This window comes from Bombina bombina, chromosome 3 (assembly GCF_027579735.1).
Source record: "Bombina bombina isolate aBomBom1 chromosome 3, aBomBom1.pri, whole genome shotgun sequence".
Taxonomy (NCBI): Eukaryota; Metazoa; Chordata; class Amphibia; order Anura; family Bombinatoridae; genus Bombina; species Bombina bombina.
This window is the reverse complement of record NC_069501.1, coordinates 347,851,713-347,879,618: the sequence shown is the minus strand read 5'-3', so window position 1 is coordinate 347,879,618 and position 27,906 is coordinate 347,851,713. Positions and strand designations below refer to the sequence as shown.

Here is a 27,906-nt window from a genome sequence, read left to right as displayed (position 1 = left end):
AAGACCTAATGTTTTCCATTCCCCATAGACTCCCACCTGTATTCCAGCTTCAAACTGAGGATTACCCATGAATGGGATATATCGAGAAACATGATGTTCTACCTTCAATAAAGCGCAGATCTTTTTCCAGGCAAGAATAGGATTATATATGGATTTTAACTTTTTAATTTCATTCGGGATCTGGTTAGCATCAGTGTGTATAAGTGCTATTGGGTTCAGAGGGTAAGTTATATTTTTTTCTAACTCATTATTAGTTACATAGTTCTTTAAATGGACCCAATCAATAACTGTGCGAGCCAGAAAGGCTTGATTATATGCTCGTATGTCTGGAAGAGCAAGAACACCATATTTCAAAGGAAAAGATAATTTAAAAAAAGAAATCCTTGGTTTTCTACCCTGCCATATAAATGATCTAAGAATAGAATTAAGAAAATCAGTATCTTTCCGTTTAATGAAAAGTGGAATATTCTGTATCATATATAAAAGTTTAGGTAAGAGCATCATCTTATATGCGGCTATTCTTCCTGATAAAGATAGCGGAAAGTTTTGCCAATTTTTAAGGGAGTCTTTAATCTTATTTATTGTTGGAGTAATATTAAGGGCGTACCAAGTGCTGGGGTCATGAGTAATATTAATGCCCAGATAGCGAAAAGAATTATGAGCTATAGAAAAAGGAATTTCTGCCAACGAATCCCCCGTCTGGACAATCCAGAATAATTCAGATTTTGTGTTATTGACCTTGTATCCTGAAAAGGATCCAAACTGTTGTACTATGTTTAGGAGTTTAGGTATGTTTAATCTTGTATTAGCCATGTAGATGAGAACATCATCCGCATACAGAGCGATTTTAATCTCCTTCCTTCCTATCTTTATTCCATCAATTTGATGTCGTACAGAAATAGAAAGAGGCTCGATGGCGAGGTCAAAAAGGAGAGGGGAGAGAGGGCACCCCTGCCTGGTACCACGTTGTAATTCAATATCTTGTGAGATGCTACCATTCACCAGTATCTTTGTGGTGGCGTGTTGATATAAATTACTGATGAATTTACTAAAGTTCTCCTTTAATCCAAATTTATGCAAAGTGTAAATCAAATGGTCATGGTGAACTGAGTCAAAAGCTTTTTCAGCATCTATGGATATTATTACCTTATCATGGGTACCCCCTCGCCCCTCTACCTCCCCGGACTCCGATGCTCTAAAATAATCAATAAGCAAGAAAAGTTCACGTATTTTTGAGGCAGAATTTCTACTCTGAATGAACCCAGCTTGGTCTGTATGAATAATGGAAGGCAATATAGTTTGGAGTCTTTGTGCTAATATGGAGGTTAAGATTGTATAGTCTGTGTTAAGTAAAGCAATAGGCCTGTAGGATTCTTTTTTTGTAGGATCCTTCCCTGGCTTCAAAATCAGAGTGGTGTAGGAGGCAGTAAAGCTAGATGTTGGGTCTTTTCCTTCTATATAAAAAGAGTTGAATAGGGTAGTTAAATGTGGTGTGATAAGGGTGTTTAGGACTTGATAAAATTCGTTCGGTAGAGCATCTGGGCCCGGGGCTTTATTATGAGGCAGTGTTTGGATTGCTTTATTTACTTCCATTTCAGTAATTGGAGCGTATAAGTCCTGTAGGACTTCAGACTGTAATGTGGGAAAAGCAATTTTACTCCAAAATTCATCCCGTGTCTGTATGTTAGAGGTTCGCAAGGAATACAGGTCGGAGTAGTATTTAGAGAATAGTTGTAATAGCTCTTCAGTGGTACTAAATGTCTGGTTATCCATATTTATGTTATCTATCGATTGAGAACCCCTCTCGATTTTAAGAAGTTTTGCTAGCAGCTTTCCTGTTTTATTTCCAAACCGATATAGTTTTGATTGGAGCCTAGCAACATTCTGTGTTGTTTTGTAAAGTAGAAAAGAATCCCTGTTTTGTAAAGCGGAAGTATATTTAGCCCAACTCTGTGAAGAGTTTTCAATTAAATGCAAATTATATGCATTAGAGACTGCTCGTGCCAACTCCCCCTCTCTTAGCTTGAGTTTTTTTAGTTCTATTCACATTATATGCTATAATGTCCCCCCTCAATACTGCCTTAGCCGTCTCCCAAAATAATAGAGGACGTGAAATATAATCGCTGTTCAGATCTGAATAGTCTTTAAATTTAGCTTCCAACCAGTTTTTAAATTTGAGATCTGTGGCTAGAAATGTGGGAAAAAAAAATCTTCTATTTGTTTGCCTTTGATCGAATAATTGGAAGTCTAAACCAATAGGCGCGTGATCAGAAATAGCTATGGGAAATATTTGAGCCTGCACTTGTGATTTACACAGCCTCTCATCTAATAGAAATACATCTATCCTTGAGAGAGATTTATGCGCTTTGGAGAGGCATGTGTACTCACAAGAGTCAGGATTTTGAAGTCTCCATATATCACGAACCCTTAAATTTGCCATTATTCTGGAAAAGAGTTTTGATTCCAATTTGTCTCTTTTAGTTTTTTTGGGCACATGATCTCTCCTTAGCCTATGTAGCGGGTATTTAGGGGCCATGTTAAAGTCCCCGCCCATTATCAGGTATCCTTCAGCACACATCATGAGCCTAGCTTGTATTACTTCCCAGAAGGATAAATTAAAAACATTTGGAGCGTATATATTGCAAAGTATATATAGAATATTATTAATCTTAATTTTTAAAAGTATAAATCTCCCTTCGGAATCAGAGTCTACCTGTATTACCTGATATTTGATATGTTTACTTACAAGAATAGCCACTCCCCCCTTTCTCTTGATACTTGGAGAGAAAAACACCTCTTGAACCCATGTAGATTTAAGTTTGAGAACTTCTTCCGTTTTTAAATGTGTTTCTTGCAGAAATGCAATAGAGGTGTTAATTCTCTTCAAGTATGATAGTATAGTTTTCCTTTTAATAGGAGACGTAAGTCCACCTATATTCCATGAGGTAATCTTAACTTTACCTGACATATCTTTTATTTATATAAAAAAAAAGAAAAGAAAAGAAAAAAAAAAAAAAAAAAAGGAGAAAGAGGGAGGGAGGGGGAGCCCCCTTTCGAGAGGAGTAAAACCCTCTTAACTCTCTGCTACCCATAGTAGAAGGATCCATATTCATAGTGAGTTTAAGGGTTAAGTTAAATAGAGCATCGATATCAATTGTGGCAGTTTTGATTTGTAGGAAATTTTTCAGCATAAAATTTTCCTGCTTCAGCTGGGGTATCAAAAATATACGACTGATTCTCTACATATATCTTAAGTCTAGCAGGATGTAGAATATTTGCCCTTATTCCCTGCTGAATGAACCTTGTACAAATTGGGGTAATTTCCCTTCTTTTAGTAACTGTCTCCATTGAGTAATCCTGAAAGAACAGAATTTTAGCATCCCCTAGAAAAATAGGATGACATTTATGGAAAGAGTGCAGGAATGTGACCTTATCTTGGTAATTTAGAAATTTAACAATAATTGGCCTTGGTCTAGTATTTGTCTTAGAGGGATGGACAGGACCAATTCTGTGCACTCTTTCAATAAATGTTCTGGGGAAGCTCTCAGAAATCTTTAAGAGCTGTGGTATTGTTATCATGAGTAACTTAAATAGATCATCATATTGTTTGTCCTCCGGAACCCCTATTATCCTAAGATTGTTCCTACGTGCACGGTTCTCTAAGTCTTCAATTTTACTTTGTAATTTTAGAAGAGTATTAATTGAGGTTTCAGTCTTAACATTATATTCTATCATGTTATCCTCTAAGTCTGATATTCTTTGCTCTGCCTCTGAGAGTCTACCTGCAAATTGTCTGACTTCTGATGTCAAATGTACAATATCTGATTTAATCTCATCTCTTAGAGTTTCGAATTTAGGTGAGAGGGCTTCCGATATTTTAGAGACTAGGGATTGGATGTCTATAAATTCAGATGTTGTTTGAATATTACTGATAGATAGGGGTGTCTCAGCGGCAGGATCCGAAGTGACCTTATTCCGTTTATCTCTTGATCTAGCCGCCATTGGGGAAGGTGTGTTTTTGGAGTGGAGGTGCAAAAATTTATCCATATGCTTGTAGCTAGTGTGGGAGTGCCCGGATGTGACAGTGGGTGGAGGGGGGATGAAGTTAACGTGCAAGCCCCTCTCGGGGATATGGGGAAGGTGTGGGGGGGGGAAAATAAGATGTGAGGGAGTGAGTGAGGTGTAAAACATATGTGAAATTAAGAGTGATTTGTTTTATAAGCGGGTAGAGGAGAGAAAAAACAAAAAATCAAAAGCCAGTATATGTAACTGCCGCTGGGACAGATTCACTCAATTAGCGTAATTCTAATAAAATAAGTTCTACTATTGGTATGTTATTATTGTTGATCTTATTATATTTTGGGACCTAAGCCTCTTTAAGCACAATAAATCTCTATGAACCTTTCAAAAACCTGTAAGATGACCAGGGACAAATATTCTTAGCAGAGCAAGCACACTCTGCACTCTTTCCTTTTACCCTTTCCACCTTTCTGCCTCCTTCCTCTTCTCCTTCCCCTTGCCCTTCCTTCCTCCTTTCTTTTACCTTAGAACAATGAAGCAGCAATATTATTTCAACAGTCTGCAGTTATTTACATAGTTAATGCTTTCAATAATAGGATTAGAATCATATTCATTAAGGAAAATTTTCCTTTTCACTGGAGAAGTACAGGATGTATTCCTAGAAAATATAATTTTTATACTGAATCAGGTTTTGCATTTGTAAGGAAGTTTCAAGAAGATGTAGGGAGTTTTATCTCTAGTAATATGTGTCTTAAGAATAATATGTGGGCTTGGCCAGGGAGTGTGAAGAATTGTGTTTTTACACTTATCTATCAGTTGTACTTAAATCAGCCTTTCTCCTAGCTTCACCTTAACCTTTCCCATGTCCCTTCACTCCTCTCATGCCCCTTACTTATCTGCTTCCCCTTCTCTTTTTAATTTATTTAATGCAGTTAACTCTGCTTAGTTAAAGATTCATGGTCTAGTGTATGAGAGTTTTTAAATTACACAACCTTTATAGCGAATATTCTTGTATTATAATAAGCTTATTGTTGGATAATGATTTTATACCAAATTTGTAAAAAAATGTCCCATTTTTTATGTAGAAATAGTAAAAAAAAAAGAAAAAAGTCTTTGAGCCTTGTCTTTATACTTTATAGATTTCTCTCAAATGCTGCAGGCAGTATAGCAGGGAGCAGAAAGTCAAAACATAGCAGCGGACACAGGTCCAGCTTTTACTTTACCCTTCCCTGGTCTGTCGAGGGCCGGTAGTCAATTCGAGACTTCTGCGGGCTATCTCCCCCTACGCAGCATCGGTGGAGGGGAGAATGTAGCCCAGATATTCAGAGTAGCAAGCCTTCCGTATTCCAGATAGGGCTGTAATCCCAACAGGGGTCGATCCGAGCGTCCCAATAGTCGCGGCAGCACCTCAGACCAGGAAGCGGGATCCTCACCCCTCACGCATCGGTGGGAGGGGGCTACAGCGCATCAGTGATGGACGGCTCCGGAGTTGTTCACCCAATCCACGTCTCCCTGCTCGACCTGCACGCCGCGGCTTGTAGTGAGTGCGACCAGCACAATCCAGGCTCCCAAACCATTCACCCAGGAGGGAAGTGTGGGAGAAAAGGTAAATCGTGAGGTTAACGTCCACTGTGACTGAGTTCCCTTAGATAAGCTGGGACACCTTCAGATGGTATTCGAGTAATTCCTTGAAGCGAATAAAAATTAGGTTATAAGGAATCTTCTTGTCTTTATTTACTCCAATTGTATCTTGTCCAGCACAGGTAGAGTCTCTCATAGTATACCGCCGTACATAGCGGAGATGGCTATATTATTAGTTGTTGGGTATACGGTATAAATCTTCAGGATTTTTGTTTCTCGTGTTACTCTCCTGATACAATATAAGTAGCATTTCAGGTGTGTTTCATTCAGTAGGGTTGTGAATGTCTAGAGAAACATGGGTCCTTTCTACTGCTGCTTAGCAATTTTAGTGCAATGACTTGGCACTTAATGGAGTTCCAGTAGCGGTGTATTTTGAGCTGAACAAGCCGCCCAGGGTCCAGGGCTTTAGGCGGGAGTTACTCGCCAAGAGCTTGAAGGGTAGGTAATTCAGAGCAGGTGCATCTCGTGACCGCACACCTGTGCTCCTCCCCCGGAACTCCAGAGCATGCAATTTTAAGCAACTTTCTAATTTACTCCTATTATCAATATTTTTTCGTTCTCTTGCTATCTTTATTTGAAAAAGAAGGCATCTAGGGGTCGATCCGATAAAAAACGTCGCCCGCAAAAGCCGGCGACGCCAATATTTACGCTGGTTTGGTATCACATATACGGTGTAACCTAGAAGTTACGCGCGTATATTTCTGCCGTCGCCAGTAGTTTTTTGGGCCATAGGCAGGTATACCAAACCAGCGCAGTTTGGTATCCAATATGCAGCGTAAGGACTTACGTGGCGAAAATGGAGAAATCTTACTCCATTTTCACCTCGCCACAAAAAGCAGCCGTAAGAAGCCTTACGCTGACTATTGGAGCCCCGTAACTCCCTAAACTAACTAGAAAATAAACCTAACACCTAACGCATGCGCAATGTCTATCTACCTGTCAACCGCGATCTGCTAAATAAAACCTAACACCTAACGCATGCGCAATGTCTAGCTACCTGTCAACCGCGACCCCCCCGAAATCCCTAATAAAGTTATTAACCCCTAAACCGCCACTCCCGGACCCCGCCGCCATCTACATAAACTAAGCCCCTACCGTGAGCCCCTAAAACCGCCGCAATCTACCTTATCTATCGCCTAATGTGAACAGCCAATCAGATTTTTCTAACTTAATTCCGATTGGCTGATAGAATCCTATCAGCCAATCGGAATTCGGCTGACGCCATCTTGGATGACGTCATTTAAAGGTACCTCATTCGTCGTTCAGTCGTCGGCCGGGATGGATGCTCCGCGGCGGCGGAGCGAAGAAAGAAGATTGAAGATGCCGCTTCATGGAAGATGCTGCCGGAAGGAAGAAGACTTTGCTGCCGCTTGGAGGAAGACGTCGCCGGAGGAAGAATTCTTCTTTGCCGCTTGGAGGAAGACGTCGCCGGAGGAAGAATTCTTCTTTGCCGCTTGGAGCAAGACATCGCCCGGATCGGATGAGGAGTTTGGCCCGGTGTGGTGAAGACAAGGTAGGGAGATCTTCAGGGGGGTAGTGTTAGGCTTTTTTAAGGGGGGTTTGGGTGGGTTTAGAATAGGGGTATGTGGGTGGTGGGTTGTAATGGGGGGGGTATTGTATATGTTTTTAAATGCAAAAGAGCTGAATTCTTTGGGGCATGCCCCACAAAAGGCCCTTTTAAGGGCTGGTAATGTAAAGAGCTTTGAACTTTTTTTAATTTAGAATAGGGCAGGGAATTTTTTTTATTTTGGGGGGCTTTATTATTTTATTAGGGGGCTTAGAATAGGTGTAATTAGCTTAAAAATCTTGTAATCTTTTTTTTATTTTTTGTAATTTAGTTTAGTTAATTGAATTGTATTTTTAGATAGATATTTGTAGTTTATTTAATTTATTGATAGTGTAGGTGTATTTGTAACTTAGGTTAGGATTTATTTTACAGGTAATTGGGTAATTATTTTAACTAGGTAGATATTAAATAGTTAATAACTATTTAATAGCTATTAGACCTAGTTAAAATAATTAACAATTTACCTGTAAAATAAATATAAACCCTAACATAGCTACAATGTAATTATTAATTATATTGTAGCTATCTTAGGGTTTATTTTATAGGTAAGTATTTAGATTTAAATAGGAATATTTTAGTTTATAATATGAATTAGATTAATTTAATATAAATTTAGTTAGGGGTGTTAGGGTTAGATAGAGTTAATATAGTTTATATAAATACTATAGTAACTATATTAACCCTAATATAATTAGGGTTAATATAGTTAATATATATAATGTAATACCTATATTAACTATAATATACTTAGGGTTAATATAGATAACATAGCTGGCGGCGGGGTAGGTAGATTAAATTAGGGGTTAATCATTTTAATAGAGATGGCGGCGGTGTAAGGGGCTTACATTAGGGGTTAATAATTTTAATAGAGATGACGGCGGTGTTAGGGGCTCACTTTAGGGGGTTATAGATTTAATATAGCTGGCGGCGGGGTACGGGAGCGACGGTTTAGGGGTTAATAACTATTAGGTTGCGGCGGGGTACGGGAGCGGCGGTTTAGGGGTTAATAACTTTTTTTATTGTTAGGCTAGTGAGGGGGGATAGCGGATAGAGGGTTAGACGTGTCGGGCTATGTTTAGGAGGCGTGTTAAACAGTGCGGGTGATTTAGACTTTAGTCAGGTTTTGTAGGCGCCGGCAGTTTCTAACGTGGCGCAAGTCACTGGCGACTCCAAAAATCTGTACTTACGCAGATTTCTGGACATCGCTGGTTTGTGAGACTTGCGCCACTTTAGCAAGTGACGGCGCCGCATATTGGATAGCTCGAGTTGCGAGCTGAAACTGCGGGCGACGCGGGTTCCCTCGCTTGCGCCGCAAACTGCGATCTATATCGGATCGCGCCCCTAGGCTTTTTTTGGTTCATACACTGGACAGCACTTTTTTATTGGTGGATGAATTTATCCACCAATCAGTAAGGACAACCCAGGTTGTTCACCAAAAATGGGCCGGCATCTAAACTTACATTCTTGCATTTGAAATAAAGATACCAAGAGAATGAAGAAAATTTGATAATAGGAGTAAATTAGAAAGTTGCTTAAAATGTCATGCTCTATCTGAATCACAAAAGAAATTTTTTGGGTACAGTGTCCCTTTAAAGGGATAGTAAAGTCCAAATTAAACTTTTATGATTCAGATAGGGCATGTAATTTTAAACAACTTTCTAATTTACTTTTATCATCAAATTTGTTTTGTTCTCTTGGTATTCTTAGTTGAAAGCTAACCCTAGGTAGACTCATATGCTAATTTCTAAGCCCTTGAAGGCCGCCTCTTATCTCACCGCATTTGACAGTTTTCACAGCTAGAGGGCGTTAGTTCATGTGTTTCATATAAATAACATTGTGCTCACACATGTGGAGTTATTTAAGAGTCAGCACTAACTGCCTGAAATACAAGTCTGTCAAAAGATCTGAGGTAAGGAGGCAGTCTGCAGAAGCTTAGATACAAAGTAATTACAGTGGTAAAAAGTATATTTCTATAACAGTGTTGGTTGTGCAAAACTGGGGAATGGTAAATAAAGGGATTATCTATCATTTTAAACAATAACATTTTTGGTGTTTACTATCCCTTTAAATGAATATGCATTATACAGGAAATACATATAATTTAAACATTTTATACACATATACTGCTCCTATTAACCCCTTATGCACCCTTACCCCAGCACATCTACTCCACTATTAACCCATAATCTGCCATAAACTATTAACCCTCTAATCTATTAACCTCTAAACCACCAATACCCTCCGGGCAAACACCCAAAGCTATTAACCCCTAAGCTGCCACAACCGCCCATCGCAAGAAACCCCCTAACCTATTAACCCCCACATTCCCCCAAAGCAAACTAGCCCTATACTAAACTACCTAACAACTAATTCCCCACCCAAGATTCCTAACCTAACAACACCTAAATTACACAAAATAATAAACATTAACATTACAAAAAATAAAAAAACATTACAAAAAACAAACAAAACTAAACTCTACCAAAAATACCCCCCCCCCCATTTATGCCTAACCTAAAACTAAAGTCCCCTTTAAAAAAAAGCCCACCCCAAAATAAAGAAAACCTGTACTAACACCAAAACATTGCCCGAAAGTGATTAAGCTCTTTTACTTGGCACAAAATCACTTATCTAAAACCAAAGTAACCCCACAACCCCCTAAAAAACCTATCTTAAAAAACCTACACTAAAAATTGCCCTGGTAAGGGCATTTGATAGGTCAGTGCCGTAAATTAATTACAATTACTCTTTTGCCCAGTTGAAACCCCTATTCTTAAAGAAAACCTCCTAAAAAAAACCTCTTTCCTAAAAAAAGATTGCCCTGAAAAGTGCATTTGGTTGGGCATTGCCCTTAGAAGGGCATTTGGTAGGGCATTGCCCTATAGTGAACATAGCTATTTTACCCATTTAAAAAAAAAAAAAAGCCCTATTCTAAAAAATTCCTAATCTAAAAAATAATTAAATAATTTAAAAAAAAAACATACCCTAAAAAAGATGCCCTGAGATGGGCATTTTGTTGGGCTTTGCACTGACAAGGGCATTTGGTAGGGCCTTGCCCTAAAGTCTGACAGCTCTTTTGCCCATTAAAAAAAGTCCTATTCTAAAAAAATTCTAATCTAAAAAAATTCACAATCTCAAAGATACCCTATCTTAAATGAAACCTTATTTAAAAAATTGTAAAAACCCCCCAAAAACCCGGGGGCGTGTCTGAGCAGCGAACCGGAGCGACCGCACTTTTAGGAGCTCTGGCTGATTCTCTCATAACCCTCCGGTTACAGGAGTGGTCTAACAGCAACTTTATCTATTTAACATAACACAATATCACAATATACAATGGTAATATACCCATCTAATCCACGGCTGTATTCTTAATACTGGGGCTAGAAATCAGACTACAAGGGCCTAGTGCGGCGGCGTCACCCCCCTCGGTACACCGAGGTGACCTGCCCAAATTGGCCACACAGATCAACAAACACAGCCCTTACCAGCAACGTTCACAGGCAGAGAGGATTGTCCAAGAACTGTGTTATTTTGTGTAACTTAGGGGGTGTTAGGTAAGGAGGGGTTAGCTGTCAGGTAGTTAAGCAGTGTTGGCCTAGTTTGCGTTGGGGGTTGTGGCGGTTTAGAGGTTATTAGGTTAGGGGGTGTTTGCGGTGATGGGTTGTGGTGGTTTAGGGGTTAATAGGTTATGGGGTGTTTGCATTAGGGGGTTGTGGCAGTTTAGGGGTTAATAGGTTAGAGGTGTTTTCCGTGGGCGTATTGGCAGTATAGGGATTAAGAAGTGAAGGGTTAGTTTGCGGTGGTGGGTTATGTCAGTTTATGGATACATAAGTATATTTATTAGGCTTGGTGCTATATATATATATATATAAAAGGGATCCCTTCCTTTACATCACCGATGCTGCTTGGAATATTTAAAAAAAGAAAAGGGGTGTGACCAGCGCCAAAAAATGTTACAATAAACTCCAACTAGATAATAGGGATCTCTAAAAACCCTACAGAAATCAGATATGCAAAATTAAAAAGAGTAGGGAGCGCTAAAATAAGACAAAGTGTAATATAGATAGACAGATATTATTAATATATAAGAAAGCTCTCACTCATCAAAGTTAACAAATGTAGAAGATAAACCGCAAGTGTTATTTGATTAGTTAAGAAACAATATAGGAACAGTGTATGTTCCAATTATAATTTAAAAAAAATTAATAATAATAAATTAATAGATAAATCCCAAAATTGATTGAAGGTGCTGGTTACATATAAGTTTTACAATAATTTAATAACAACATACATAAGACACTAAAACATCAATAAAACACACTATTAGGTCGACCTACTAAAATACTCCTGCAATGATACAACACACTGTGTAAAAAGTATTGTAATACAATAATAAAATTCACTATGTAACAAAGTGATGGATAAAAAGTAACAATAACAAAATGTTTATCGAGTCCCAAAGAAAAAGGAGTCCTAGCGCAGGATGGTATATTGTGGCCTTGGTTAATTTTCAGCAACTATCCTTGGTAAAGTTTATTGCGTGTGTAATTCCACCTATAGAGAAGGGGAGTTCCTTTTAGTGCAGCATAGGATAGCATGGATAAGAAACAATATCCGTACTCACAGTTAAGACTGCTTGTCTCGGCGTCTGGTATAAATTACTCCAAATTTCGCTGTATCACAAGTTCCCAAATAGACGGACTTTGTGTGCGGTATTTCATCCAACAAGCCTCTATCCTACGTACCACCCTGACAAGTGTAAATTATAATGTGGATAGTATACCCAAGCCGTGGAGTCCATGAGTAATGAGAAAGGAGGGATTTTATTTTATCAAAAGGAAAATGCGATCCACGCCAGAGAATATTTAAAAAATAGAAACTTTATTTCACTCATTAAAAGCAAATGGAGGTTTAAGCAGCATACAGAGTGAGCGCAGCACCTGGCTTACGCGTTTCGGCATGGAAGCCGTAATCATAGCCTATGGTGCTGTGTTCCACTCTGCTATTTAATAACAAGGCAAAAAGCTTATTGGCTCAATACTTAATTGTTGGTTAAAAACACATGAATGCCCCCTTTGTCGAAATGGGCAATGGAACCTTTGGCCTCTGCACAACGAAGGTGACCAACCTTTGAAATGTTTTGTTTTATTTTTTTGTTAGTTATATGAGTTATATCTCAAGTAATAAAAGATGAGTTGAAAAATGTAGGATGTTAAACCTATGTAAAGCACAGACTGACATGCTGATCTGTAATCAATGTGATCTTAACCGCATTCTCTTGTAATGTTTCATTTTTTTTTTTCATCCAATAAAAAAACTTTGAAAAAAAAAAAAAAAACACATGAATGCGCTCACTTTGTCTAGTGTTTAACTGTTGGATGCTCGGACTAGAAAGACAGAACATGAAAAAGGGGCAAAACAAATATTCAATACACAATAAACAATAATTGGGGAACAGAGTTATGCAGGTATATCCAGTTGGATGATCAGGTGTAACATTTGAAGAAAAAGGCACAAGAAATATATGTAAATACATGTAAATTTGAACGAATAATTTATATATATATATATATATATATATATACAGTGATCAGCGGCCACTAGCAGGGGGTGTCAATCAACCCAATCGTATTCGATCAGGCTGATTGCTGTCCACCACCTCAGAGGTGGCGTACGAGTTAAGGAGCAGCTGTCTTAAGACTGCTGCTTCTTCACTCCGGTTTCCGGCGGTATTCAGGGCCATTGGGCCCCTGATAAATCGGCCCCTAGGTGTTAAATCATTGACTTTTTGTATGCACTAGTTAATTATGCAATTCTACTGCATTGAGTGGTCCTTTAATCAGAAGCCTCTCTCTCTCCCATAACCTTTCTGGCTAATAGAGTGCCCAACTTAAATAATAAAAAGTACTTACCTATAGGCACTCATCTACTAGAATAAACCAGCAGAAAGCCAAACCAATGCTGAAACATATCCGCAGATGATCTGGAATAGGAGTATATTGACCACCTAACAGGAGGTGGCAAAGGACAGGTCCCTGCGACACCTGTGGAAGGCTTGTGACTAATTCCCAACAGGTGAAACATAGGTCATTATTCATACTCCAAATACATCCCTCCAACAAACATTGCACTCTGAGGGGAAACGGTTCTAAATTAAGTCCAAGAACCCCTGCCACTGTAGAATAACAAGCACATCTTCATTCTTCACCTTCTTCCAGCAGAGGCCAAGACAAAACTGAGTTGCCAGTGAGATGGGATTGGTTTTATAGAGATTTTGGGGTTTGAAATCTTTGCCTCCTCCTAGTGACAGGGAAGAATAATTCCCAGGAGTAATCGATAGACGCTCACCACCTGTATGAAAGAAATATACTTAAAGGAACAATTTCCAATACATTTTAAACCCGGCAGCTAGTATAACAAGTTATTTGAATCACATTAAGTAGAAAACTATTTTACAGTACACTGTCCCTTTAAATGCCTTTCTACAGGTTCTACAGACCTTTAATGCACAGATTTATTAAACGCAGCACCTGATTTATCAAATTTTAGTGGTAATTACCAAACCCATTCCTCATCTCATCTACTAGTTGTTTTAGACTTTGGATTTGCAACACAACACACACAGACTGCACAGTTGTAAATACAAAATAACTTGACACCCATTATTATTAAAATAACAAAAAAGCACAGGGGTTGTGAGATGAAATACAGAGACTATATCAAATCTTTTTTAAAGAATACCTAGTATTATTAACAGCAAAACTGCTGTTGAATTGTACAGGGCTGTAATATATGATTTATATAGCTGCAAGCTTTAAGTTTAAGTATATTATATTGAATGTATTTAAACTGTGAGTGTACTTCTAAAGACACATGTATGCCTAGGTTAGCAAGTATAGATGCATTCATCAATATTCTAACTAGTCAAAGGCCTAGGGTGGAACATTTGTAGAGGAAGAAGACAAAAATCTACACCTATATTTTGCATAAAAAATAATTTCTTTACAATGTCGGGACTATTTTTGGCAGACAGTACTTATTACATGTGCAAAAGGATAGGTACAACCAACTGTAGGCCAATCATAGGCAAAGGATCGGACCAGGGTCAAGGTCAAATTCTATAAACAATAAAAAATAACCTTACTGGTGACAAAGTCTGGACAATTTCCACATGACGTGTGGATATAATCAGATCTATGCTTGTTTAAAGCATTATTAAAAAAAACTATTTCAATAATACACTGTATTAACCCTATGAGTGCTAATGACGGCTCAGAGCCGTCATGAGCACTCTCCCACCTTGAGGGAGATCTGGGGGCTCCTTACTGCTCCTACCCCGGCGATCGTGCCTGTAGAGTGACAGGCATCGCCGGGGCTTCACGTGATGCGTGGTGACGTCACGCGCAATTACGTGATGACGTCACTGTGCAACTTTATTTATACTTAACAATGTTAAGTATAGGAGGAGGGGGCATGCTGCTTAGAAGTCTGTATCTCAGGCATCTAAGCATCTACAGACCCCCAAGACCCATTGTTGGAAAGGTAATCGCTTAACCTTTCCAACAGTGTAAGTCTTGTAAAGTTAAAAAAAAAAAAAATTCAAAAATTTAAAAAATAAAAAAAATAAAATAAAATATTAGCACCCAGGTGGGAAATGGCTTAGCAGCCAAAGGGTTAATATCACTATATCATCCCGCGGAAATGCCTTTACTAGATGTTATAAGAAGTGTTATTTTAAATTTTAGGGAAAGCCAGCAGGGCAGACAGGTCTTCACAAACCTAACATGGCCACATATCTGTCCCTAATTTGGTTTCATACTGTATCATTTCTGATGAAGTAAAACAATGAAGATTTTGTCAACACAATGACAAAACTCCTTCTCCAGACACAAGTCCAGATTGGCTCCTGCACATAAGGAATATGGTGGGTGGAGTTTAACTATTGAAAAACTATTGTGGCAAGCAAGGTGTTAATCTGTTCTAATAACCTTTAGACTCATATAACATGCTAATCTATTGCAAGTCTGCAGGAAAATGAAATAAAAAATAAAACTAAACAAAATAATGTAACACAAAGAAGCTAAACGTCAGAAATCCTGTTTGATTTTGTTTTTATTATTTTCCTCCAAGAGAAACTGAGACAACCGCATCATTTTTAGGATGATAAATAAATGTCTACATAAAGAGATTAGTCTCAAGGATAAATTGTTATGGTAACTATTCATTCCATATGTAAATGCTGTATGTAACATATCGCAACAAGATCAGATTTACTGTAACTTGATTTGTCCCTTTGCTGCTGGGTGTCTATAAAGATGTCAAACATAAAAAGATCACTACAGGAAATTCCTGGCTGCATGCAATATTCTAACAGAATTTGCCATACAAGTGAATTTTTAAACTCTACATGTCCTTTTCAAATATCTAACAAAAGCTTCTAAGGCTTTAAAATATGAAGTAAAGCTGTACAAACATTAAAAAATTAAATATATCAATCAATGAAACCATTGTTTTATTGCTAGAGGTAAGAATTTTCTTTTGGAAATAATGGAATAATTCTAAGCTTTTGCATGAATGAAAAATAAAAGAAGATTCACATATAAAAAGACAGGCCAAGAGTCCATGTTTCACATTTGGCTTCACTGGTTGCTACTTGGTTCTGTCTGTTGGGAGGCTCTCGGTTAAACATTTAAGTTGTTCTTCTCCAAGCTTAATCTTGTCTTCCAGTTCCCGTTGTTCTAGGATGAGTGCAGATTTCATTTTCACAAAGTGCTCGTAATCTGCAAGGTTTTCCTCATTCAGGTAACTAGCCAAGATGTCAAAAACAATGCGCTCACGGCGATCTAAGTTTTCTTTCAGTTCTTTTGCATCTTCATGCTGCCTTGTGAGCAACTTCCTCTTTTCCACTAGTGTTCTCTGCGAATTAAGAAAATTTTAAATTGATCAAAAATGCAAATTCAATTTTATACCTCGCCAAAGTATTCAAAACACATTCTTTGTTCAACAGTGCTTCTAGCTATACAGCTCTTAAGCAACTTTACAGTTTATTTTTTTTATCAAATTTCTCTTGGAATCTTTTGTTAAAGTTTAGACTGTGGAGCAGCAATGCACTTCTGGGAGCTTGCTTAACACTTGTTGTGAGCCAATGTCAAGAGGCATATGTGTACCGCCAACAATCACCAACTAACTCCATGTAGTGCATTGGTGTGCTTGTGATGTTAATATACGTTTAGTTAGGCATATAATGAAACAACTCTAATATATTTTCATTATTTATGTTGCTCTCTTTTCATGCAATTCAGCTCTGAAAATGTAGACATTTCTAATTCTTATAACTTCAAATGCACCCCAATCACATATCAAGGCAAACCTTGCTACATATATGTCCCTATTTGACTTTAACTGATAAGAACTGCAAAACAATGTCCTTTATACTAGCATTATGACCTTGCTGTCTAAAGACTAAAGCCTGGAGTGGCTATTTCAAAAAAGTCAAATTGAGGGTGGAGTTTGGCTACTGAAAAACAATTGCAGTAAAAATGATGTCAGTTTGATTACAAAGCATTTAGGCTTGCCTGATATGTTATTTTATTGCAAGAAATGTCTTGTAATAAGTTTGCCATCAAGTACCCCAAACAGGCCAGATTCTCATGATATATTTACTAGAGCACAGCTGAAATAATCAGATGATGGGTGAGAGCAGGTTAGTAACCATGGTTACTGATCAGCTGATTATTTCACCTTCCCTCTAGCTAAAGGCACAGCTAGAAAAGAATGGTAACTATTCACCATGTTATTGCTGTATAACCGGTTCAAGCAGCTCTTTACAAATCAGTTCTCCTGTTTGAATAGCTTAAAGTTGCCAGATACTGAAGCTCCGCCTCTTTGTACTGGGCGCCTCCATATTGGGGCTCAGGTATTCTCACAGCCTGTGACAGAAGCTGTGCACACTCACAGAACAGTAATACTGACCACGTTTTACAGCTGTATAATGAGCTTCAGGTTAGTGTGCATGATACATCATGTGAGCTTTACATTTTTTTATTGTGACACAGTTTTACAGTTATACAAAATATATTTAAAAAAAACCCTCAATAATAATAAAGAGCAATGCAGCCACTGCAGATATATACAGCTTCTGCTTTATCTAACCTGAATCACATTATACAGCTGTAAAAAGTGGACAGTATTACTGTGATCTTTGACTGTGCCTAGCTTTTGTCACAGGCTGTGAGAATATTTCAAGATGGCAACCCCAGTACAAAGAGGCGGAGCTTCAGTATCTGACACCTTTAAGCTATTAAGACAGGAGAATGGATTTGAAAAGAGCTGTAGGAAAATGATTAAATACAATAACATGGTGAGTAGTAATCATTATAGGGTAGTTGTGCCCAGCAGTTTAATGTCTCTTTAAGATATCATAAAAATTTGACATGTTAGGGGTTAAGGGCTGGATAAACACGGGCTATTCCAGTGAGGTGCATTTGTACAATTTTTTTCCTTACCCGTTCCTCTGGTGAGACTGTTTCATCCAAGTTATTAAGAGCATTTTCCACTCGAGCAAGTCGCCCAGAGAGAGAAAGGAGGAGGTTAACAATTTTCTCCAGGTCTCCAACAAACATTCTGAATTTGTCAAACTCGTTGGGTTTGCAGACCTCCTTCACAATGACCTCCACCTCTTCCCCTAATGCGTTGTTACACTGGATGTCTTCAAGCAGAGTTTCTCTGGCGTCTCGCAGGACCTGAAGCTTCCTACTGATGCTGTCAATCAGTTCTTGCTAAAGACAAAAATAAATCAAAATAATGCAACTATAAACTGGTGCAGTAATGAAACTTGGTATCTGTAGGCAAAAGTTAAACATCTGATGATTTTATTTTAGCTCATCTGGACCAAAAATGTAAAAGCATTTATGGGCAACAACTCAAACATACTTCATTATACAAACATAGTCAAATTATATTATGTATCAAAAATAAACAGAAGTAGTATTTCCATCCTTTTTTTTAACATCTAATTTGATGAGGAAAAACATCTAACCTTGTAAAAAGTTTCTTGTATGATATACACAAAGCATCCAAGTTTTAAAAAGTTTCAAATTTACGTCTATTATCAAATTTGCTTCATTTCCATGGTTTTCTGTGTTTTCAGTAAGCTGCCATACAGTGCTCGTGACACGTGCATGCTCCCAACCTTACATCCCTCTTTTTCAACAAAAGATAGAATCAGAATAAAGAAAATTTAAGTAGAAAGTTGTTGAAGATTGCATACTCTTTCTGAAAGAAAAACTTTGGGTACCATGCCCCTTTAAATGAAAACTGTTTGTCCATTTAGCCAGATTATAAAACTAAAGTAAATGTATTATTGCAAAATGTAATATAGCAATGACAGACAGATCAATATTAAAAACGGAAGTTTTTTTTTTTGTTTTTTTTTTGCAAAAGGTTCCAATAAAGCATTGGATAAATAAAACAAACTATAATAACAAAGTAAAAGCTTACACAAATAGCGTAATAACACTTTTTTTATGATTTGCAAACTTTGACTATAATTTTATAACAGCCTTATCATTCTTCTTCTTATTATTTATTTATATAATGTCAACATATTCCTCTGGGCTATACTAGGGTACAAAAATGACAACAAAATAAAAAACTAATTGACTGGTGGATTTTTGCAATAATTAAGGAGTCCCTGTGGAGACACTTTTTTTTTTCTCCAATCCTGTCTTGTTCTGCTGGAAGCGTTTACTATTCTGTCTTGCAGAGTAAGTCGTTTCTTCAAAATCATAGTGAATTTGCTGTATATTATAAGACAAAGTGCCTCTTCACAGTAACTAAGATGAATATTGTGTGACAAAAAACTTTAACAAAGTTAGTTTCTTATTTAAAATGATGGTAAACGTTCCCCTTTGTATAATCAGATTCGGAATGTTAGCAATATTTTAGATAGAGTTTAAGTCATCACTTGTAATGAAGATGCTCTATAACTTACTTCTTAATGAAGCATAGAATTAGAGAAACCCTGCGGCTCTGGCCGCCCACCTCAACAAAAATAGTTTTGTGAGATGAACTATTCTCCAATTGGCGCTCTAGGCATACGCCACTCATTTTTATTTGTAGGTAGAGTGCCAATTGGAGAAGAGATCAAATCATTAGGTCACCACAAAAACTTTTGAAGTGGGCGGCTGGAGCACAGGGCATTTGAATTTCAGACCTACATTAAAAAACAGAATTTATGTTTACCTGATAAATTTCTTTCTCCAACGGTGTGTCCGGTCCACGGCGTCATCCTTACTTGTGGGATATTCTCTTCCCCAACAGGAAATGGCAAAGAGCCCAGCAAAGCTGGTCACATGATCCCTCCTAGGCTCCGCCTACCCCAGTCATTCGACCGACGTTAAGGAGGAATATTTGCATAGGAGAAACCATATGGTACCGTGGTGACTGTAGTTAAAGAAAACAGAATTTATGTTTACCTGATAAATTTCTTTCTCCAACGGTGTGTCCGGTCCACGGCGTCATCCTTACTTGTGGGATATTCTCTTCCCCAACAGGAAATGGCAAAGAGCCCAGCAAAGCTGGTCACATGATCCCTCCTAGGCTCCGCCTACCCCAGTCATTCGACCGACGTTAAGGAGGAATATTTGCATAGGAGAAACCATATGGTACCGTGGTGACTGTAGTTAAAGAAAATAAAATATCAGACCTGATTAAAAAAACCAGGGCGGGCCGTGGACCGTACACACCGTTGGAGAAAGAAATTTATCAGGTAAACATAAATTCTGTTTTCTCCAACATTGGTGTGTCCGGTCCACGGCGTCATCCTTACTTGTGGGAACCAATACCAAAGCTTTAGGACACGGATGAAGGGAGGGAGCAAATCAGGTCACCTAAATGGAAGGCACCACGGCTTGCAAAACCTTTCTCCCAAAAATAGCCTCAGAAGAAGCAAAAGTATCAAACTTGTAAAATTTGGTAAAAGTGTGCAGTGAAGACCAAGTCGCTGCCCTACATATCTGATCAACAGAAGCCTCGTTCTTGAAGGCCCATGTGGAAGCCACAGCCCTAGTGGAATGAGCTGTGATTCTTTCGGGAGGCTGCCGTCCGGCAGTCTCGTAAGCCAATCTGATGATGCTTTTAATCCAAAAGGAGAGAGAGGTAGAAGTTGCTTTTTGACCTCTCCTTTTACCTGAATAAACAACAAACAAGGAAGATGTTTGTCTAAAATCCTTTGTAGCATCTAAATAGAATTTTAGAGCGCGAACAACATCCAAATTGTGCAACAAACGTTCCTTCTTTGAAACTGGTTTCGGACACAGAGAAGGTACGATAATCTCCTGGTTAATGTTTTTGTTAGAAACAACTTTTGGAAGAAAACCAGGTTTAGTACGTAAAACCACCTTATCTGCATGGAACACCAGATAAGGAGGAGAACACTGCAGAGCAGATAATTCTGAGACTCTTCTGGCAGAAGAAATCGCAACTAAAAACAAAACTTTCCAAGATAATAACTTAATATCAACGGAATGTAAGGGTTCAAACGGAACCCCCTGAAGAACTGAAAGAACTAAATTGAGACTCCAAGGAGGAGTCAAAGGTTTGTAAACAGGCTTGATTCTAACCAGAGCCTGCACAAAGGCTTGAACATCTGGCACAGCTGCCAGCTTTTTGTGAAGTAATACCGACAAGGCAGAAATCTGTCCCTTCAGGGAACTTGCAGATAATCCTTTTTCCAATCCTTCTTGAAGGAAGGATAGAATCCTAGGAATCTTAACCTTGTCCCAAGGGAATCCTTTAGATTCACACCAACAGATATATTTTTTCCAAATTTTGTGGTAAATCTTTCTAGTCACAGGCTTTCTGGCCTGAACAAGAGTATCGATAACAGAATCTGAGAATCCTCGCTTCGATAAAATCAAGCGTTCAATCTCCAAGCAGTCAGCTGGAGTGAAACCAGATTCGGATGTTCGAACGGACCCTGAACAAGAAGGTCTCGTCTCAAAGGTAGCTTCCAAGGTGGAGCCGATGACATATTCACCAGATCTGCATACCAAGTCCTGCGTGGCCACGCAGGAGCTATCAAGATCACCGACGCCCTCTCCTGCTTGATCCTGGCTATCAGCCTGGGGATGAGAGGAAATGGCGGGAACACATAAGCTAGTTTGAAGGTCCAAGGTGCCACTAGTGCATCCACTAGAGCCGCCTTGGGATCCCTGGATCTGGCCCCGTAGCAAGGAACTTTGAAGTTCTGACGAGAGGCCATCAGATCCATGTCTGGAATGCCCCACAGGTGAGTGACTTGGGCAAAGATTTCCGGATGGAGTTCCCACTCCCCCGGATGCAATGTCTGCCGACTCAGAAAATCCGCTTCCCAATTTTCCACTCCTGGGATGTGGATAGCAGACAGGTGGCAGGAGTGAGACTCCGCCCAAAGAATTATTTTGGTTACTTCTTCCATCGCTAGGGAACTCCTTGTTCCCCCCTGATGGTTGATGTACGCAACAGTCGTCATGTTGTCTGATTGAAACCGTATGAACCTGGTCCTCGCAAGCTGGGGCCAGGCCTGGAGAGCATTGAATATCGCTCTCAGTTCCAGAATATTTATCGGTAGAAGAGATTCTTCCCGAGACCAAAGACCCTGAGCTTTCAGGGATCCCCAGACCGCGCCCCAGCCTATCAGACTGGCGTCGGTCGTGACAATGACCCACTCTGGTCTGTGGAACATCATCCCTTGAGACAGATTGTCCAGGGACAGCCACCAACGGAGTGAGTCTCTGGTCTTCTGATTTACTTGTATCTTCGGAGACAAGTCTGTATAGTCCCCATTCCACTGACTGAGCATGCACAGTTGTAATGGTCTTAGATGAATGCGCGCAAAAGGAACTATGTCCATCGCCGCCACCATCAACCCGATCACTTCCATGCACTGAGCTATGGAAGGAAGAGGAACGGAATGAAGTATCCGACAAGAGTCCAGAAGCTTTGTTTTTCTGGCCTCTGTTAGAAAGATCCTCATTTCTAAGGAGTCTATAATTGTTCCCAAGAAGGGAACCCTTGTTGACGGGGATAGAGAACTCTTTTCCACGTTCACTTTCCAGCCGTGAGATCTGAGAAAGGCCAGGACAATGTCCGTGTGAGCCTTTGCTTGAGGAAGGGACGACGCTTGAATCAGAATGTCGTCCAGGTAAGGTACTACTGCAATGCCCCTTGGTCTTAGCACCGCTAGAAGGGACCCTAGTACCTTTGTGAAAATCCTTGGAGCAGTGGCTAATTCGAAAGGAAGCGCCACGAACTGGTAATGTTTGTCCAGGAATGCAAACCTTAGGAACCGATGATGTTCCTTGTGGATAGGAATATGTAGATACGCATCCTTTAAATCCACCGTGGTCATGAATTGACCTTCCTGGATGGAAGGAAGGATAGTTCGGATGGTTTCCATCTTGAACGATGGGACCTTGAGAAATTTGTTTAAGATCTTGAGATCTAGGATTGGTCTGAACGTTCCCTCTTTTTTGGGAACTATGAACAGATTGGAGTAGAACCCCATCCCCTGTTCTCTTAATGGAACAGGATGAATCACTCCCATTTTTAACAGGTCTTCTACACAATGTAAGAACGCCTGTCTTTTTATGTGGTCTGAAGACAACTGCGACCTGTGGAACCTCCCCCTTGGGGGAAGTCCCTTGAATTCCAGAAGATAACCCTGGGAGACTATTTCTAGCGCCCAAGGATCCAGAACATCTCTTGCCCAAGCCTGAGCGAAGAGAGAGAGTCTGCCCCCCACCAGATCCGGTCCCGGATCGGGGGCCAATATTTCATGCTGTCTTGGTAGCAGTGGCAGGTTTCTTGGCCTGCTTTCCCTTGTTCCAGCCTTGCATTGGTCTCCAAGCTGGCTTGGCCTGAGAAGTATTACCCTCTTGCTTAGAGGACGTAGCACCTTGGGCTGGTCCGTTTTTACGAAAGGGACGAAAATTAGGTCTATTTTTTGCCTTGAAAGGCCGATCCTGAGGAAGGGCGTGGCCCTTACCCCCAGTGATATCAGAGATAATCTCTTTCAAGTCAGGACCAAACAACGTTTTCCCCTTGAAAGGAATGTTTAGTAGCTTGTTCTTGGAAGACGCATCAGCCGACCAAGATTTCAACCAAAGCGCTCTGCGCGCCACAATAGCAAACCCAGAGTTCTTAGCCGCTAACTTAGCCAATTGCAAAGAGGCGTCTAGAGTGAAAGAATTAGCCAATTTGAGAGCATTGATTCTGTCCATAATCTCCTCATAAGGAGGAGAGTCACTATCGAGCACCTTAAGCAGTTCATCAAACCAGAAATATGCGGCAGTAGTGACAGGGACAATGCATGAAATGGGTTGTAGAAGGTAACCCTGCTGAACAAACATCTTTTTAAGCAAACCTTCTAATTTTTTATCCATAGGATCTTTGAAAGCACAACTATCCTCTATGGGAATAGTGGTGCGTTTGTTTAAAGTAGAAACCGCTCCCTCGACCTTGGGGACTGACTGCCATAAGTCCTTTCTGGGGTCGACCATAGGAAACAATTTTTTAAATATGGGGGGAGGGACGAAAGGAATACCGGGCCTTTCCCATTCTTTATTAACAATGTCCGCCACCCGCTTGGGTATAGGAAAAGCTTCTGGGAGCCCCGGCACCTCTAGGAACTTGTCCATTTTACATAGTTTCTCTGGGATGACTAAATTTTCACAATCATCCAGAGTGGATAATACCTCCTTAAGCAAAATGCGGAGATGTTCCAATTTAAATTTAAATGTAATCACATCAGATTCAGCCTGCTGAGAAATGTTCCCTAAATCAGTAATTTCTCCCTCAGACAAAACCTCCCTGGCCCCCTCAGATTGGGTTAGGGGCCCTTCAGAGATATTAATATCAGCGTCGTCATGCTCTTCAGTAACTAAAACAGAGCAGCCACGCTTACGCTGACAAGGGTTCATTTTGGCTAAAATGTTTTTGACAGAATTATCCATTACAGCCGTTAATTGTTGCATAGTAAGGAGTATTGGCGCGCTAGATGTACTAGGGGCCTCCTGAGTGGGCAAGACTCGTGTAGACGAAGGAGGGAATGATGCAGTACCATGCTTACTCCCCTCACTTGAGGAATCATCTTGGGCATCATTGTCATTATCACATAAATCACATTTATTTAAATGAATAGGAATTCTGGCTTCCCCACATTCAGAACACAGTCTATCTGGTAGTTCAGACATGTTAAACAGGCATAAACTTGAACAGAAAGTACAAAAAACGTTTTAAAATAAAACCGTTACTGTCACTTTAAATTTTAAACTGAACACACTTTATTACTGCAATTGCGAAAAAACATGAAGGAATTGTTCAAAATTCACCAAATTTTCACCACAGCGTCTTAAAGCTTTGAAAATATTGCACACCAATTTTGGAAGCTTTAACCCTTAAAATAACGGAACCGGAGCCGTTTTAAGCTTTAAACCCCTTTACAGTCCCTGGTATCTGCTTTGCTGAGACCCAACCAAACCCAAAGGGGAATACGATACCAAATGACGCCTTCAGAAGTCTTTTATAAGTATCAGAGCTCCTCTCACATGCGACTGCATGCCATGCCTCTCAAAAACAAGTGCGCAACACCGGCGCGAAAATGAGACTCTGCCTATGCTTTGGGAAAGCCCCTAAAGAATAAGGTGTCTAAAACAGTGCCTGCCGATATTATTATATCAAAATACCCATAAAAAATGATTCCTCAAGGCTAAATATGTGTTAATAATCAATCGATTTAGCCCAGAAAAAGTCTACAGTTTAAATAAGCCCTTGTGAAGCCCTTATTTACAAACGTAATAAACATGGCTTACCGGATCCCATAGGGAAAATGACAGCTTCCAGCATTACATCGTCTTGTTAGAATGTGTCATACCTCAAGCAGTAAGAGACTGCACACTGTTCCCCCAACTGAAGTTAATTGCTCTCAACAGTCCTGTGTGGAACAGCCATGGATTTTAGTTACGGTTGCTAAAATCATTTTCCTCATACAAACAGAATTCTTCATCTCTTTTCTGTTTCTGAGTAAATAGTACGTACCAGCACTATTTGAAAATAACAAACTCTTGATTGAATAATGAAAAACTACAGTTAAACACTAAAAAACTCTAAGCCATCTCCGTGGAGATGTTGCCTGTACAACGGCAAAGAGAATGACTGGGGTAGGCGGAGCCTAGGAGGGATCATGTGACCAGCTTTGCTGGGCTCTTTGCCATTTCCTGTTGGGGAAGAGAATATCCCACAAGTAAGGATGACGCCGTGGACCGGACACACCTATGTTGGAGAAAATAAATTATCAGACCTGATTAAAAAACCAGGGCGGGCCGTGGACCGGACACACCGTTGGAGAAAGAAATTTATCAGGTAAACATAAATTCTGTTTTCTCCAACATAGGTGTGTCCGGTCCACGGCGTCATCCTTACTTGTGGGAACCAATACCAAAGCTTTAGGACACGGATGAAGGGAGGGAGCAAATCAGGTCACCTAAATGGAAGGCACCACGGCTTGCAAAACCTTTCTCCCAAAAATAGCCTCAGAAGAAGCAAAAGTATCAAACTTGTAAAATTTGGTAAAAGTGTGCAGTGAAGACCAAGTCGCTGCCCTACATATCTGATCAACAGAAGCCTCGTTCTTGAAGGCCCATGTGGAAGCCACAGCCCTAGTGGAATGAGCTGTGATTCTTTCGGGAGGCTGCCGTCCGGCAGTCTCGTAAGCCAATCTGATGATGCTTTTAATCCAAAAAGAGAGAGAGGTAGAAGTTGCTTTTTGACCTCTCCTTTTACCTGAATAAACAACAAACAAGGAAGATGTTTGTCTAAAATCCTTTGTAGCATCTAAATAGAATTTTAGAGCGCGAACAACATCCAAATTGTGCAACAAACGTTCCTTCTTTGAAACTGGTTTTGGACACAGAGAAGGTACGATAATCTCCTGGTTAATGTTTTTGTTAGAAACAACTTTTGGAAGAAAACCAGGTTTAGTACGTAAAACCACCTTATCTGCATGGAACACCAGATAAGGAGGAGAACACTGCAGAGCAGATAATTCTGAGACTCTTCTAGCAGAAGAAATCGCAACTAAAAACAAAACTTTCCAAGATAATAACTTAATATCAACGGAATGTAAGGGTTCAAACGGAACCCCCTGAAGAACTGAAAGAACTAAATTGAGACTCCAAGGAGGAGTCAAAGGTTTGTAAACAGGCTTGATTCTAACCAGAGCCTGAACAAAGGCTTGAACATCTGGCACAGCTGCCAGCTTTTTGTGAAGTAATACCGACAAGGCAGAAATCTGTCCCTTCAGGGAACTAGCAGATAATCCTTTTTCCAATCCTTCTTGAAGGAAGGATAGAATCCTAGGAATCTTAACCTTGTCCCAAGGGAATCCTTTAGATTCACACCAACAGATATATTTTTTCCAAATTTTGTGGTAAATCTTTCTAGTTACAGGCTTTCTGGCCTGAACAAGAGTATCGATAACAGAATCTGAGAATCCTCGCTTCGATAAAATCAAGCGTTCAATCTCCAAGCAGTCAGCTGGAGTGAAACCAGATTCGGATGTTCGAACGGACCCTGAACAAGAAGGTCTCGTCTCAAAGGTAGCTTCCAAGGTGGAGCCGATGACATATTCACCAGATCTGCATACCAAGTCCTGCGTGGCCACGCAGGAGCTATCAAGATCACCGACGCCCTCTCCTGATTGATCCTGGCTACCAGCCTGGGGATGAGAGGAAATGGCGGGAACACATAAGCTAGTTTGAAGGTCCAAGGTGCTACTAGTGCATCCACTAGAGCCGCCTTGGGATCCCTGGATCTGGCCCCGTAGCAAGGAACTTTGAAGTTCTGACGAGAGGCCATCAGATCCATGTCTGGAATGCCCCACAGGTGAGTGACTTGGGCAAAGATTTCCGGATGGAGTTCCCACTCCCCCGGATGCAATGTCTGACGACTCAGAAAATCCGCTTCCCAATTTTCCACTCCTGGGATGTGGATAGCAGACAGGTGGCAGGAGTGAGACTCCGCCCATAAAATGATTTTGGTCACTTCTTCCATCGCTAGGGAACTCCTTGTTCCCCCCTGATGGTTGATGTACGCAACAGTTGTCATGTTGTCTGATTGAAACCGTATGAACTTGGTCCTCGCTAGCCGAGGCCAGACCTTGAGAGCATTGAATATCGCTCTCAGTTCCAGAATATTTATCGGTAGAAGAGATTCTTCCCGAGACCAAAGACCCTGAGCTTTCAGGGATCCCCAGACCGCGCCCCAGCCCATCAGACTGGCGTCGGTCGTGACAATGACCCACTCTGGTCTGCGGAACGTCATCCCTTGAGACAGATTGTCCAGGGACAGCCACCAACGGAGTGAGTCTCTGGTCCTCTGATTTACTTGTATCCTCGGAGACAAGTCTGTATAGTCCCCATTCCACTGACTGAGCATGCACAGTTGTAATGGTCTTAGATGAATGCGCGCAAAAGGAACTATGTCCATCGCCGCTACCATCAACCCGATCACTTCCATGCACTGAGCTATGGAAGGAAGAGGAACGGAATGAAGTATCCGAGAAGAGTCTAGAAGTTTTGTTTTTCTGGCCTCTGTTAGAAAGATCCTCATTTCTAAAGAGTCTATAATTGTTCCCAAGA

At 40.0% G+C, this 27,906-nt stretch overlaps 1 protein-coding gene across 1 annotated transcript in view; it reads right to left on the bottom strand.

The window, feature by feature from the left end:
• Nucleotides 1-15,322: 15,322 nt before the first annotated feature.
• SHROOM2 (shroom family member 2) overlaps nt 15,323-27,906 on the bottom strand; it is a 686,449-nt gene continuing 673,865 nt past the window's right edge. The window contains exons 9-10 of the mRNA XM_053706458.1: nt 17,734-18,006; nt 15,323-16,144 (exon numbers count right to left, since the gene is read on the bottom strand). Coding sequence (XP_053562433.1) covers nt 15,878-16,144; nt 17,734-18,006 — 540 coding nt within the window. The 3' untranslated portion in view covers nt 15,323-15,877. The remainder of the gene's footprint in view (nt 16,145-17,733; nt 18,007-27,906) is intronic.